Here is a 16,717-nt window from a genome sequence, read left to right on the forward strand (position 1 = left end):
TAGCGTCTGTTATAATATCAAGAGGTGGAGACTGGATGACAGACGAGGAAGATAAACAGGAGGCTGATCATTGATCCATGTTTTGTTAGGTTTACTCCCCTCTGGGGCCCCTGACATTGGCCACTGGTTGGTAGAAGATCCGGTGATGGACCTTTGGTCTGATCCGGTATGGCTTTCAGGAGCTCGGCTCTCTGGCGCGCGCCACCACTTCTCAGCTCTCTAAAAGTCAGTGCTGGCTGCCAAAGCGGCACAAAAAAAGTAAGGCGTTGGGTAACCACAAAACGCCCTCTTTACCACCATCCCACCCCATTCCTTACCCATCCTGGCATAGCCATTAATGGATTTTAACCTCCCACAGGAAATTATTATTCTTTTTTAAACGCTATTAGTCCGTAGATCTCTGCCCGCCCCTTCACAAACGTCCGTTTCCTCATCGGCGTCGGGGATGCGGGGGCAACGAGTCGTGCCAGCAGGGACTATGATTGCTGTGTGAGAACTACTTCTTTCTGCTTTGGTCTTAACTATCTTGAGCAGTTTAGTATCATCTGCAAACTTTGCCACCTCACTGTTTACCCCTTTCTCCAGATCATTTATGAATAAGTTGAATAGGATTGGTCCTAGGACTGACCCTTAGGGAACACCACTAGTTACCTCTCTCCATTCTGAAAATGTACCATTTATTTCTACCCTTTGTCCCGTCTCTTAACCACTTCTCAATCCATGAAAGGATCTTCTCTCTTATCCCATGACAACTTAATTTACGGAAGAGTCTTTGAGGGACCTTGTCAAAGGCTTTCTGGAAATCTAAGTACACTACGTCCACTGGATTCCCCCTTGTCCACTTGTTTGTTTGACCCCTTCAAAGAACTCTAATAGATTAGTAAGACATGATTTCCCTTTACAGAAACAATGTTGACTTTTGCCCAACAATTTATGTTCTTCTATATGTCTGACAATTTTATTCTTTACTATTGTTTCAACTAATTTGCCCAATACCGACATTAGACTTACCGGTCTGTAATTGCTGGATCACCTCTAAAGCCCTTTTTAAATATTGGTTTACATTAGCTATCTTCCAGTCATTGGGTACAGAAGCTGATTTAAAGGACAGATTACAAACCATAGTTAATAGTTCTGCAATTCCACATTGAGTTCTTTCAGAACTCTTGAGTGAATGCCATCTGGTCCCAGTGACTTGTTAGTGTTAAGTTTATCAGTTAATTCCAAAACTTTCTCTAGTGACACTTCAATCTGTGAGAGTTCCTCAGATTTGTCTCCAGGTTTGGGAATCTCCCTAACATCCTCAGCCGTGAAGACTGAAGCAAAGAATTCATTTAGTTTCTCCGCAATGACTTTATAGTCTTTAAGTGCTCCTTTTTGTATCTCGATCATCCTGGGTCCCCACTGGTTGTTTAGCAGGCTTCCTGCTTCTAATGTACTTTTTGTTATTACGTTTTGAGTTTTTGGATAGCTGTTCTTCAAACTTGTTTTCTGGCTTTTCTTATTACATTTTTACACTTAATTTGGCAGTGTTTATGCTCCTTTCTATTTACCTCACTAGGATTTGACTTCCACTTTTAAAAAGATGCCTTTTTATCTCAGTGCTTCTTTTACATGGTTAAGCCACCATGGCTCTTTTTTAGTTCTTTTACTGTGTTTTTTAATTTGGGATATACATTTGAGTTGGGCCTCCATTATGGTGTCTTTGAAAAGTGTCCATGCAGCTTGCAGGGATTTCACTCTAGTCACTGTACCTTTTAATTTCTTGCATGGTGTCAAGTATCAGGGGGTAGCCGGGTTAGTCTGTATTCACAAAAACAACAAAGAGTCTTTAAGATGCCACCAGACTAACAGATTTATTTGGGCATAAGCTTTTGTGGGTGAAAAACCTCACTTCTTCAGATGCAGACGGCCTAATTTTGTTGTCACTGACTCAAGGAATATTTTCAACACAACACTGAACAGTGCAGTGACCCACAGGAACCCTCCTACCAACACTACAAGAACTCTGCATGGACTCCTCCTGAGGGTCAAAATGACAGACTGGACCTCTACATAGAGTGCTTCTGCAGATGTGCACAGTCTGAAATTGTGAACAAACAGCATTACTTGCTCCATAACCTCAGCCATACAGAATGCAACGCCATCCACAGCCTCAAACAACTCTGACGTTATAATCAAAGGGGCTGACAAAGGAGGTGCTGTAGTCATAATGAACAGGTTGGATTATGAACAGATGCATCTGAAGAAGTGAGGTGTTTTACCCACAGAAGCTTATGCCCGAATAAATTTGTTAGTCGTTAAGGTGCCATCAGACTCCTTGTTGTTTTAATTTCTGTTTGCAAAAATAAGAAGATTAGTTATAGTTCCCCTTTCTGAAATTAAATGCCAGTGTTGGGCTGTTGATGTGTTCTTCCCACCACAGGAATGTTGTTATATTATGGTCACTATTTCCAAGCAGTCCTGTTATAGTTATCTCTTGGACCAGATCCTGTGCTCCATTCAGGACTAAATTGAGAATTGCCTGGCTCTTTGTGGGTTCCTGTACCAGCTGCTCCAAGAAGCAGTCATTTAAAGTATTGAGAAATTTTGTCTCTGCATTTTTGTCCTGAGGTGATATGTACCCAGTCATATGGGGATAATTGAAATCCCCCACTATTATTGAGTTCTTTATTTTTATACGTCCTCTAATCTCCCTTAGCATTTCAACATCACTATCACTGTCCTGGTCAGGTGGTTGATAATAGATCCCTACGGTTATATTCCTATTAGAGTATGGAATTACTATCCATAGAGATTCTATGGAACATGTGGATTCATTTTAAGATTTTTACTTCATTTGATTCTACATTTTCTTTCACATATAGTGTCACCTCTCTTTCCACTCCCCTGCACATGACCTGATTTTGTACCCTGGAATGATTATCACTACTCCACCAGGTTTCTATGATGCCTATTATATCAATACTCCTTTAACACAAGCCACTCTAGTTCATCCATCTTACTATTTAGACTTCCAGCACTTGTGTACAAGCACTTTAAAAACTTGTCACTGTTTGTCTGCCCTTTTCTGATGCATCAAATTCTTTGTGAATGTTTCTCATCTGATCTGGCCCATACTTTATCCTCTTCCATCCTCTCCTCCTGACTAAAACCGAGAGAATCTCTATCAATAGGCTTTCTTCTGAGAGAAGTCTCTGACCGATCCACATGCTCCTCTGCAGCAATCGGCTTTCCCCCATCTCTTAGTTTAAAAACTGTTCTGCAACCTCTTTAATGTTAAATGCCAGCAGTCTGGATCCACTTCGGTTTAGGTGGAGCCCATCCTTCCTGTACAGGCTTCCCCCTATCCCAAAAGTTTCCCCAGTTCCTAATAAATCTAGACCAGGGGCGGGCAAACTTTTTGGCCTGAGGGCCACATTGGGTTTCCAAAACTGAATGGAGGGCTGGTTACAGGAGGCTGTGCCTCACCCAACACTCAGTACACCAGTGCTGGCCCAGGCCCCCCTGGAGTACCTCGACATACACACAATCCAAACCCCCCTTGGGGTGGTTACCCTGCATGAGACCCCCAGTGAACCCCTCCCTCTGCCTCCTACTTCCCCGCTGTGGTTTCCCTGTCCCCTTGAGTCCCTGCTTCACCGTTTCGAACGCACTTCCTATGGCCCCGGACTGTCCCCAAGCCATTGCAGTCTAATCCTGCCCCCGCCTATACCTTTCTCATGATCATTCTCGCCCTCTCCCCGCACAGACCCCTACCCCATTTCAAACGCCCCCCCCGTCTGCATGGCCCTGGCCCCCTCTGCCTCTGCCATTCGACTTTCACAGTGTTCGTTTCCACAGTTTTATTGTCCAGTGCGTTGACTTTAATCCTATCCCCAAAGCAGTTGCCAAACCCTCTAGAGGTGGTAGTTCATCCTAAACAAACTTTAATGGTGGACCCACGTGTTTTACTGTTATCAAAATTTATTGAAGATATTTACAGAACAGACCCCTACCCCATTCAACCCCCCCCCCTCTGATGGCCCTGCCCCCTGACCACTGCCTCGAACTCCCCTGCCCTCTTACTGCACTGCCTGGAGCACCAGTGGCTTGCGGCCCTACAGCCACGCCGCCCAGAGCCCCGGCTCAGGCTGCGGCTCTGCATCTGTGCTACCTAGCTGCCCAGAGCATTGCACTGGCAGCACGGTGTGCTGAGGCTGCGGGGGAGGGGGAGCAGCAGGGGAGGAGCTGGGGTAGCCTCCTGGACCAGGGGCCAGGGAGGAGGGTCCTGCGAGCCACATAGTTTTCCCACCTCTGATCTAAACCCCCTCCTTTCTACAGCATCATCTCATCTACACACTGAGACTCTGAAGCTCTGCCTGCCTGCCTGCCTGGAATATAATTATTGTACTTACATTTCAGTGTATAGTATATAGAGCAATATACAGACAATAACTTGTATATGACATTTTAGTTCGCACTGACTTTGCTAGTGCTTTTGATGTAGCCTGTTAAACGAGGCAAATATCTAGAGCAGTGGTCCCCAACCTTTTTTGTCTGGCGCCCCACGGAGGACCATGGCAGCGGACGAGCATCCGCCGAAATGTGGCAATGTAAACAGGCATTGTTTCCAAATTGCTGCTGACAAGCTGCGTCATCCAGAGGCATCGCCGCCAAAAATGTGTCATTTTAGCAGCAACGCCTCTGGATGATTCAGCATTTCGGCAGATGCTCGTCCGCTGGCCAGTACCCAGGCGCACTTAGACACCCTGGCGGGCGCCATGGTACCCACAGGCACTGTTTTGGGGAGCCCTGATCTAGAGGAACTAATGTATCCTCTAGGGTACGTGAACCCCTGGTTGAGAACCAATGGGCTAGAGAAAGTAAAGCTCTTTCCCCTATGGGCATGTCTTTCCATAATTGTCTACTAAGGGGTTTCTTGTACCTTCTGAAGCATGTGGCACTGGTTACTGTCAGGGACAGGATATGGGTCTAGACCACTGGGCTGACCTGATATAGCAATCCCTTACTTTCCTCTTACTCAGTAAGCACAGGTCTCCAAGGGTGTATCGAACATACAATCATGAGTTCAGTGATGTAGTTACTCCCTGAAGCCAAAGGTCACAGCATAAGTAAGGGTGTATGCTGAGAAAATTCGTGCAATTTGATAAAACTCCTTTACACCCGACCACTGATATCCTCTGCAACCTTAGTCTGACCTTTTATCTTAATTCCTAATATGTTTTGGAAAAGACTGAGGTGCTAGTGATAAATAAAAAGATGGGACTAAGCAAAGGCTGGCTTCAAGCCTGTAAACTATATCGGTGCTTCTATCTTGTTATAACGTTAGGCTGAAGCTGTCTCCAGGAATTATTTTGAGGACATTCTATGGCCTGTGTTAGGCAGGAGATAAGACTAGATCATAGAGTCATATGACTGAACCTCAAGAGGTCACCTAATCCAGTCCCCTGTACTCCAGGCAGGACTAAGAATTATCTAGACCATTCCTGACAGGTGTTTGGAGATTTTTAAGAGCAGGTTAGACTGCAGGGTTGGTTCTGGAGCCAGTCTTGTTCAATATTTTCATTAATGATCTGGAGGATGACGTGGACTGCACTCTCAGCAAGTTTGCAGATGACACTAAACTGGGAGGAGTGGTAGATAGGACACAGAGGGACCTAGACAAATTAGAGGATTGGGCCAAAAGAAACCTGATGAGGTTCAACAAGGACAAATGCAGAGTCCTGCACTTAGGATGGAAGAATCCCATTCACTGTTAGACTAGGGACCGAATGGCTAGGAAGCAGTTCTGCAGAAAAAGACCCAGAGGTTACAGTGGACAAAAAGCTGGATATGAGTCAACAGTGTACCCTTGTTGCCAAGAAGGCTAACAGCATTTTGGGCTGTAGAAGTAGGGGCATTGCCAGCAGATCGAGGGATGTGATCATTCCCCTCTATTCAACATAGGTGAGGCCTCATCTGGAGTACTGTGTCCAATTTTGGGCCCCACACTACAAGAAGGATGTGGAAAATTGGAAAGAGTCCAGCGGAGGGCAACAAAAGATTAGGGGGTGGAGCACATGACTTATGAGGAGAGGCTGAGGGAACTGGGTTGTTTAGTCTGCAGAAGAGAAGAATGAGGGGGATTTGATAGCTTGCTTTCAACTACCTGAAAGGGGGTTCAAAGGATGGATCTAGACTGTTCTCAAGTGGTACCTGATGACAGAACAAGGAGTAATGGTCTCAAGTTGCAAGTGGGGGAGGTTTAGGTGGAATATTTAGGAAAACTTTTCACTAGGAGGGTGTGGTGAAGCACTGGAATGGGTTACCTAGGGAGGTGGTGGAATCTCCTTCCTTAGAGGTTTTTAAGGTCAGACTTGACAAAGCCCTGGCTGGGGTGATTTAGTTGGGAATTGGTCCTGCTTTGAGCAGGGGGTTGGACTAGATGACCTCCTGAGGTCCCTTCCAACCCTGATATTCTATGATGGAGATTTCAAAACCTCCCTGGGCAAATTTATTCCAGTGCATAACCACGCTGACAGGAAATTTTTCCTAATGTCCTACCTAAACTGCCCTTGATGCAATTTAAGTCCATTGCTTCTTGTCGTATTTTCAGAGGTTAAGAGAACAGGTGTGTGTTTTTTTGTTTGTTTGTTTGTTTTTCCTCCATCCTTGTAATAACCTTTATGTACTTGAAAACTGTCACTGCCCCTGTCCCCCAGTCTTCTCTTCTCCAGACTAAACAAACTCTGTTTTTTCAATCTTCCCTCATAGGTCACGTTTTCTAGACATTTTAATCATTTTTGTTGCTCTTCTCTGGACTTCATCCAGTGGGTTCCCATCTTTCCTGAAATGTGGTGCCCAGAACTGGACACTATGCTCCAGCTGATACCTAATCTGCATGGAGTACAGCAGAATTATTACTACTTGGGTCTTGCTTACAACACTCCTGCTAATATATCCCAGAATGTATTTTATTTATTTTCAACAGTGTTACACTGACTCAGATTTAGCTTGTGATCCACTATTACCCCCAGATCCCTTCTTGCAGTACTCCTTCCTAGGCAGTAATTTCCCATTTTGTATGTGTGCAACTGATTGGTCCTTCCTAAGTGGAATGCTTTGCTTTTGTCCACATTGAATTTCATCCTATTTACTTCAGACCATTTCTCCAATTTGTCCAGATCATTTTGAATTTTAATCCTATCCTCCAAAGCACTTGCAACCCGTCTCAGCTTGGTATCATTTGCAAACTTTATGTGCACTCTTAAGTCATTATCTAAATCACTGATGAATGACTAGTGTCACAGTTGTTCCTTCTGTCCTTTTAGAATCTATGAATCTACACTACAAACGTCTGCTGGCATAATTGTCAGTCAGATGCATGAAGAGCTGTGATTCCAAACTGACATAGCTATGTCAGCAAATATCACCAGTGTAGGTACAGTTATACTGTCAAAGCTAAGCTTTTCCTGCTAGAGCTTGTTTTGTTTGGGGGAGGAAGGGTTTCTGATACGGCTACAAAACCCAGCTTTGCTAGTATCACTCTGTCCGCAGTATGAGTGCTTTGCCAGTACAGTATACCAATACTCCTATACTAGTAAAGCACTGCTAGTGTAGCTATGGTCCAAGACTGGCAATGTCTGCATTGCAGTGGTGCTGCTGTAGTGACACAGGCGCTGACTCTGTGGGTGCTCCAGGGCAGTATGTGGCTGCTGTCTATAGGATCCAGGATATACCTGGAGTAGTGGGTGGGCCTGAGTTCCTGCATTGGCAAGGTGGTGTGAACCATGAAGTGGGGGTCAAGTCTAACCCAAGCCCCAAGAAGGGGACAGAGCTCATTTAGAAACCTGAGAGAAGGGCTGAATTCAAAGGGCCCACAGCTGGAGCTGAAGACCCTAGTGAGAACAGAGAGACTGTTTTTGACTCTTAGCTATGCAAGAAGGGCTTCATTCTGACTGTGTGACTCAGCTGGAGGCCAGGCCACTGAAGACCCGCCAGGCAAGGTCAACAACTGATAGAGGTGCCAGGAGTGGGAAAGACTGTGTAGTACTGCACCCAGCCACAAGTAAGCACTCAAGAGGTAAGTGTTCCCTCTATATCTATATAGATCTTTCTTATTCTTATTGCACATCCATAGGGCTCAAATTACTGTTAACTATTCCACCCCAAGTTGATGATATCCATCTGAGCTTCAACACAGCTAATTCCAGCACCCTTTCACATAAATGTGCTGTGTATAATTTTCAAAATACTCAAACTCACATGCAGTTAAATTACTTTAAAAAAATGGCACGCTGCAACAGGAGCTGAGGAATATTTTGTGGTACGAACTTCGGGTCATTTATATAAGAGGGACAAAGAGTTCTGTGGCACCTTTATAGAGTAACAAACGTATTGGAGCATGAGCTCTCGTGGGTGAATACCCACTTCATTGGATGCATGTAATGGAAATTTCCAGAGGCAGGTATAAATATGCAAGCAAGAATCAGGCTAGAGATAACTAGGTTAGTTCAATCAGGGAGGATGAGGCCCTCTTCTAGCAGTTGAGGTGTGAACACCAAGGGAGGAGAAACTGCTTTTGTAGTTGGCTAGCCATTCAGTTTTTGTTTAAACCTGAGCTAATGGTGTCCAATTTGCAGATGAACTGAAGCTCAGCAGTTTCTCTTTGAAGTCTGGTCCTGAAGTTTTTTGCTGCAGGGTGGCTACCTTTAATCTGCTATTGTGTGTCCAGGGCGACTGAAGTGTTCTTCTACAGGTTTTTGTCTATTGCCATTCCTAATATCTGATTTGTGTCCATTTATCCTTTTACGTAGGGACTGTCCAGTTTGACCGATATACATAGCAGAGGGGCATTGCTGGCATATGATGGCGTATATTACATTGGTGGATGTGCAGTGAATGAACCGGTTATGGTGTGGCTGATCTGGTTAGGTCCTGTGATGGTGTCGCTGGTGTAGATATGTGGGCAAAGCTGGCATTGAGATTTGCACAGATTGGTTCCTGAGTTAGTTACTATTGTGTGGTGTGTAGTTGCTGGTGAGAATATGCTTCAGGTTGGTGGGCTGGCTGTGGGTGAGGATTGGCCTACCTCCCAAGGCCCTGTGAAAGTGAGGGATCGTTATCCAGGATGGGTTGTAGATCACTGATTATGCATTGGAGAGGTTTTAGCTGGGAACTGTATGTGATGGCCAGTGGAGTTCTGTTGGTTTCTTTCTTGGGCTTGTCTTGCAGTAGGAGGGTTCTAGGTATTTCCTTGTGTGGGTATCGTAGTCTTGAGAATGCTTGGTGAAGATTTTGTAGGTGATGGTCTCTGTCTGAAGGGTTGGAGCAGATGCTGTTGTACCTCAGTGCTGGGCTGTAGACAATGGATCATGTGGTGTCTCCAGGATGGAAGCTGGAGGCATGAAGGTAGGCACAGCGGTCAGTGGGTTTTTGGTATAGAGCGGTGGTAACGTGACCATTACTTATTTGCACCTTGGTGTCTAGGAAGTGGATCTCCCGTGTAGATTGGTCCAGGCTGAGGTTGATGGTGGGGTAGAAGCTGTTGAAATCGTAACATAAGAGGGTACAGCCCCCACAATATGAAGCTGACCTCAATATTGAAATTACTCTAAAATTCACATGCACAAGGAGATAGTCTTAAAAATTTATATTCAGGGGCAAGGGTAAATATTCAGAGGAGTAATAGAACACCCAATGAGATGAATGCGACTGTTCACATGTCTCCTAGCTATTGTCAGGCGATAAATGTCCTGCTCTACTTGGCACTGATGAGGCCTCAGCTGGAGTACTGTGTCAAACACTGGGTGCCAGACTTAGAAAAGATATGGATAAATTGGAGGGAGCCCAGAGGAGGGGGAAAACAGATAAAAGGTTCAGAACACCTGACCTATGAGGAAAGCTCAAAAAAAAAAAAGAGCATATTTAATCTTGAGAAAAGAAGACTAAGGGAGGACCTGAGAACAGTCTTCAAATATTTTAAGGGCTATTTATAAAGAGGAATGTGATCAACTGTTTTCCTTCTCCACTGGAGGAAGGACAAGAAGTAGACTGCAGTAAGAGATTTAGATTAGATATCAGGAAAAATTTTCTAACTATAAGAGAAATTCAGCTCTGGCATTGGTTTACAAGGGAGGTTTTAAAGAACAGGTTTGACAAACACCTTATTAGGCATGGTCAAGTTTACTTGGTTCCGCCTCAATACAGGAGACTGGAATAGATGTCCTCTTGAGGTCCCTTCCATCCCTAATTTCTATGATTCTATCCAATTCAGCTGAATCTGGCACTTTTTACACTTCCACAATCCTCTTATGTAGCAAAAGGTTGTGCAGAGCCTCTTCTTCCTTTAATATCCTCCTGATATGGGGTAGGGAAACTCTGGCTCCTATCCTCTCCACCTTATATGTGGTAAGCAATAGGCTGAGACATACCTTCCCTCCACAACCCCTGGCATACCAAGCCTATCAGTGGCACAGAGGAGCCAGGAGAAGGGCACTGTTGGTAGCTGAAAGATGATGTCTGTGGAAGAGCTCTCAATTTCCCCACACAGATGCACCTCAATCATGCCCTTGTCCTTACCATATTACTTTAATTAAAAAAACTAGGGGATTTCACTGCCCCAAAACTTCATTATTGCAGAGTTAAGGTTGACAATCAGTGCCTTGTACCCTTCCAGAATGCCAGATGCCCCTAGACAGACAAGGTGGGTGAGGTAAAATCTTTCATTGGCCCAACTTCTATTGGTAAGAGACAAGCTCTCTCTCTCACTAACAGAAGTTGCTCTAATGAAAGATATTACCTCATCCACTTCCTCTCTCTAATACCCTGGGACTGACATGGCTACAACTACACTGCATACAAATGTCCCCATAGTGAGTCTTCTGTCAACCAGGAAATACAGATGTGATGTGCACACCAGCCCCACACTGCAACCTTAACTCTGCCCTCTAAGTGATGCCCAAACCTACCCCTGACAGACATCATACCACGCTACCTTACCAAATAATATGGGGTGCGATTGGAACACAGCACGAGTACTGTAGGAAAAATCTAACAGATTGTGTCTTCATTAAAGCAAAAGTTATGTTTAGGTCAGGCATAGTGAACACCAGCTAACTGCCTGTAGTATGCTCAACAACTTCACCCAGAGTTGCCAGATGCTAGCACTCCTTGACCTTCAACCTAAGGAATCTCTGAAACATCACCTGCATTTACCCCTGCACTGTATCGCACTGTCACAAATACTACCCAACTACTAGAAATCCTCACAAGAACAGACTCTGCTCCATATGCTTAACTTACATAACTCAACCCAAAAACAAGAGACCCATGATTCTCTCCCGCCCCCTGGGTGCAGATGCTCCTCTGATATTGCAATATGAGCTCTAGCAATATAAGAACCTGCATCAAGTAATCTCCACCCCAGTTAATACTGCTACTCTTGAAAAAGTCAAGAGCATTTGGAGTGTAGGCATGTGAGAATACAGTTGAGGCATATCACAACACAGAAAATGGTATATTTACTTAGTCATTCTTCATATCCACTTATTACGCAGACCAGATGTACTGATTTTTTATAAGGACAGTCACAATATTTGGGGCTTTTTCTTATATAGGCACCTATTTACCACCCCTCAACCCCTTGTCCTGATTTTTCACACTTGCTATCTAGTCACCCTAGCTCTGGATGATCCGTACTTAATTTATTGCTAGTGGCTATTGCGAACTCCAGGGAGGGGAGAGCTAGGGTTCCAGAATAAGGCCAGTGTGCACATTAAACATGTATTTCCTAGTTTTCAGAGATTTACATATGGGGCATTTGATATTTGGAAGGGTATGAGGCACTACCGATTAACAAACTCTGCATTAATTAAATTATTGGGCAGTGAACAGACCCTTATGATTAGTTGCTACCCAGTAGCAGATCCAATGGAGCAGTAACCCCCAAAAGTTTTTACAGAATTTAAGTTTTCATTAAAAAGGAGTGAGGGGAGGAACCTACATGTCTTGGCCTTAGGATTGCAAGGAATCTTCCCACTCTGGCTCCATCAGCACTGCAGTTCTATCAAAGCCAGCAAATGGGTACCTGGCAGGGTGAAGGGTTCTCTGCTCTAATATTTCCTGTAGCATGGTTAGGACAGCAATTATCAAACAGAAGTGCATTACTGACCAAGTTGACAAAGAGCACCATTTAAGTGTATTGTAATATCTTAATATTGTTGGCTGCACCGAGGTTATAGGACAGTGAAGTCAGCTAAATGTAGTATAGTGCACAGCTATCTATGTGGGACTCAGCTAAGGCTCCCACCCCTCTCCCACAGCATCTATCAGACCCAGAACTGTGCAGGGGAGAACCCCACTCTGAGGGCACTAGGACCAACATGGCATACCCCCTTCTCCACAGCATAAGAGAGGCCATACTGGGTCAGACCAATGGTCTACCTAGCCCAGTATCCTGACTGATGCTTCAGAGGGAATGAACAGAAGAGGCCAACTATTGAATGAGTCATCCAGTCCAGCTTAGGGACATCCAGAGCATGGGGTTGTGTCCCTGAGTATCTTGGCTAATAGCCATTGATGGACCAAATTCTTTTTTTTAACCAAGTTATACTATTGGCCTTCACAACATTCCAGCAACAAGTTCCACAGGATGACCGTGTGTTGAGTGAAGAAGTACTTCCTCAAGTTTCCTTTAAAGTTGCTGCCTCTTAATTTAATTGGATGACCCCCAGTTCTTGTGTTTTATGTGAAGGGGTAAATAACACTTCCCTATTCACTTTCTCCACAGCATTCATGTGTTTGTTTGTTTGTTTTTTTAAGATCTCTATCATATCCCCCATTCAGCCATCTCTTTTCCAGGCTGAACTGTCCGACCCTTTTTAATCTATCTTCATATGGAGGCTATTCCATACTCACTATTTGGAAAAGCCAGCACAATGCTCTGGGTGGTGCGGCTGCGAGCTGGGGCCTGACCTGGTGCTCTGTGCTGTGCGGTGGCGTGGCTGGCTCCAGCTGGGCAGCATGGCTGTAACGCTGCTAGCCAATGGTGCTCCGAGCAGGGTGGGGGGGTGGATAGAGGGGCAGAGGAGTTCAGGGTGGTGGTCAGGGGGCAGGGGTGTGGATAGGGGTCAGGGTGGTCAGAGGGCAGAGAACTAGGGGGGTTGAATGGGGGCAGGAGTTCCCAGGGGGAAGTCAGAAAGGAGGGGTGGGACTGGATGGGGAGGCAGGGAGCAGCTGCGGGCAGGGATGCTGGGGGCAGTCGGGGGACAGGGAGAAGGGGCGGTTGGATGGGGCAGGGGTCCTGGTGGGACAGTCAGGAATAAGAGGAGGGGTTTGATGGGGGGGGGGGCAGTCAGGGACAGGGGTTCTGGGGGCAGTCAGGGGACAGGGAGAAGGGGTGGTTGAATGGGGCAGGGGTCCTGGTGGGACAGTCAGGAATAAGAGGAGGGGTTTGATGGGGGGGGGGGCAGTCAGGGACAGATGTTCCAGGGGCTGTCAAGGGACAGGGAATGTGGGGGTTGGATGGGGCAGGAGTCCCAGTGGGGGCATCAGGGCCGAGAAGGAGTTGGATAGGGGGCGAGGCCAGGTCACGCCTGGCTGTTTGGGGAGGCAAAGCCTCCCGTAACCAGCCCTCCATACAATTTTGGAAACCCGATGCGACCCTCAGCCCAAAAAGTTTGCCCACCCCTGTTCTAGCAGGTCTCAATCATACACTGTGACTTTGCTGAAGTGGCCTTTTCCCATCAGGTAAGGGGGCCCACTAATGCCAAACACCAGTGTCCAGAGCCCACTACTTCTCAGAAAGAGTGAGGTTTTTCTTTTAAATAACAATTATCACCTGCACCCATATGTCTATTTCAGACTAAACGCCTTTAGGGCCATTTGTGTATTATACAGCACCAAGTCAAATGGCAGTGCTGACTAATTGGTAGTAACTAATACTTAGCTCTTTTATAGTACTTTTTCATCAGTAGATCTCAAAGCATTTTATAAATACGGTAAGCATCATCATTCCCATTTTATAAATAGAAACTGAAGCACAGAGAGATGAAGTGATTTGACCAAGCAGGAACAGATCTGGGAATAGATCTCAGGTCTCCAGAGTCCCTGTCCACTACACCACACTGCCTCCCTAATAGTCTGCAATAGATCACTCTACTAGTATAGATAAGGCCTAAACGATCAGCCTCAGGCCTAGGAGAAATATTTGATATGTCAAACATCTGCCCCAGAGGGCAAGTCAATATGTTTGAGATTTAGGCCCCAACAAATGAAGCATTTGCTGAGGACGGAATGTATCAATGCATTCTGGGACTGATTCCTGCCGTTTTTTGTTCCGGGTTGCCACATATCAGAATACCAGCTCTGATGTCTCTCCTTCTCTCCCAGGGTTGGTTACTAGAAGCTAGTCTGGATAGAATTCTGGCTATCCTTACTTAAAGAGAGACGGTCTGGGAGAGGGATACTTGTCATGATATGAAGTTGATCACCAGGAGATTGTTGATGGACTAGGAACTGCACACCAGGAGGCAGTTAGATTGGGAGGGGGCAGCTTCAGCTCATCAAGAAGTAGTCAGCATGAGACAGGCAAAAATAGGATCAGCATGGACTTGAGGAGATTAAGACAATTGTCAGCTTGATGGAAAAGAGTTAAGGGAAGGAGTATACCAACAAGATAAGGGTCACAAGGTTCCTCCCTGGGTTGTCTGATGGGGGTTCATCCACGCACTGAGAGGTTGGGTGGAGAAGGGTGTGTCAATATCTGGTACTCAGACAGGGGTGCAGAGGTTTGCTCACAGGTATGTGGCGAGAAGATGTGGAGGTGTTACTCACCAGGATATGGCATGAGGTATGGTGGTTTAACTCACCAGGACTAGGACACAGCTAGACGGGAATCCCTTACATGATCTCAGAGGGGAGGGAGAGTCATACACTACTAAGTGGTCATATGGGCAACTGTGCAGAAGGGGTTACCCACTAAAATCCTGTCAGATTGGGTGCATGAATGGAGAGCTCACCGAGATGTGACTCAGTCACAGTTTAAGGCCAGAATGAATCACCAGATCATCTAATTTGATCTCCTGTATATCATAGGAAACCAACACCCACAAAACCCACTAAATGAAATTAGATCTCCATATATACCCCACAGAAGACCAGAGTATTGTGTATCACAGGCAGAGAATAGGAGGTGCCCAAGGCCCCTGCAATGGCAGGGAAATGACTGGACAGAGAAATGGATATGGTACAAGATGGAGTCCTGTAGCACCTTAAAGCCTAACAGATTTATTTGGGCATAAGCTTTTATGGGTAAAAAAACACTTCTTCAGATGCATAGAGTGAAAGTTAGATACAAGCATCTGTATCTTGTATCTGTAACTTTCACTCCATACATCTGAAGAAGTGGTTTTTTTTACCCTCAGAAGCATATGCCCCAATAAATCTTAATCTTTAATAAGGTGCTACAGGACTTCTTGTTGTTTTTGCGGATACAGACTAACATGGCTACCCCTCTGATGCTTGGTACAAGGTGTCACCCATCTGGATGTAGTCAAGGCATATGAGCATGCACAGAGAGTGAATCATTGAGATGTGACCTGGCTAGAGATCAGGCATGGAGGACGCAGTCACTTGGATGTAGCTAGGTGAGGGCTGCTCCCATGATATCACTCACTGGGAGGCTGATAGTGTTGGGACCAAAAAGGTGTCCAGAAGATATTACGTGAGAAGTCCAGGGATGATAATTACTTACCGGTACATAGTTGGGGGTAGATGCTTGGAGGGTTGTGTTAACAGCTAGAAGCACATGCTGCTTGAGGCTATTCATCACAATGTGATCAGAGGGATAGGCCGCAGGGAGGAGAGGAAGTTTACTTCACCTGGACAGAGTAACAGGATATGGGGGAGGAAGTGGCATTACAGGAGTGGCATGGGTTACTCACCGGCACACGGTCTGGGTATTTGGCTCGGATTTTTGCAGACTCTACACATCTGTGCTCTGTAAACAAAACATTCAGTTAGAAAAATGACAACATGGCTCACATCCTGGGCAACGTAGGGTAGACCTAGGGGGAACAGGAGAGATGAAGGAGACAGGATCATGTAGGTGAATCTTCCCTGCCAGCTCTCTTTCATACTTCCCTATGCTACTTAAGGGACTGAACTCCTGCATAACATGTAGCATCTTTACAGGAGGAGAAACAGCGGTGGGGTCCCCTAGGGATGTGTCTCTACTAAAGATGTGCAATGGGTTGGAGATGATTGGTGGAGGAGGGTCAGTGCCCTCTGCCTGCGGGGAGGGGTGGACTGGAGGGAGGGGTAGCCTAGATGGGTATCACTGCGTGTGGGGGAGGGTCAGTGCCAGGGAAGTGGGGCAGTGCCAGGTGAACTAGGGGGGCCTCTGGAGAGATGGTGGCCGAGAGGGAGGCCATGGCTGCGGGCTTTGCGTACGGCACCGCTCGAGCTAGGAGCCTGGTGACACCTGGGGGGCTGGGGGAGCAGTGGCTCAGGGCCCACTGGGGCTCGGCGGGGGCGGTGTCCTAACCCAGCGCAGCCCCAGCCCCGTCTCCTTACCCAGCGCATGATCCTCCTTGAACATCCACTTCATGGTGCGGGGCGAAGCGGAGCCAGCGGGGGTCGGTGCCCGAAGGTCCGGCCGCGGGGTTGGTACCAGGTTGGGCCAGGCCTGTCACCGTCACAACAACAGCTCAGCGGGCTGGGCTTCCGGCTCACA

The 16,717-nt window shown here is 46.1% G+C and overlaps 1 protein-coding gene across 1 annotated transcript in view; it reads right to left on the reverse strand.

Annotated features, from left to right (window-relative positions):
• The window catches only part of GABARAPL2 (GABA type A receptor associated protein like 2), a 25,409-nt gene extending 8,701 nt beyond the window's left edge, over positions 1–16,708 (reverse strand). Inside the window, exons 1-2 of the mRNA XM_032796387.2 lie at positions 16,558–16,708; positions 15,927–15,982 (exon numbers count right to left, since the gene is read on the reverse strand). Coding sequence (XP_032652278.1) covers positions 15,927–15,982; positions 16,558–16,591 — 90 coding nt within the window. The 5' untranslated portion in view covers positions 16,592–16,708. The remainder of the gene's footprint in view (positions 1–15,926; positions 15,983–16,557) is intronic.
• Between the last annotated feature and the right edge of the window lie 9 nt (positions 16,709–16,717).

Source organism: Chelonoidis abingdonii, chromosome 19, assembly GCF_003597395.2.
Source record: "Chelonoidis abingdonii isolate Lonesome George chromosome 19, CheloAbing_2.0, whole genome shotgun sequence".
NCBI lineage: Eukaryota > Metazoa > Chordata > Testudines > Testudinidae > Chelonoidis > Chelonoidis abingdonii.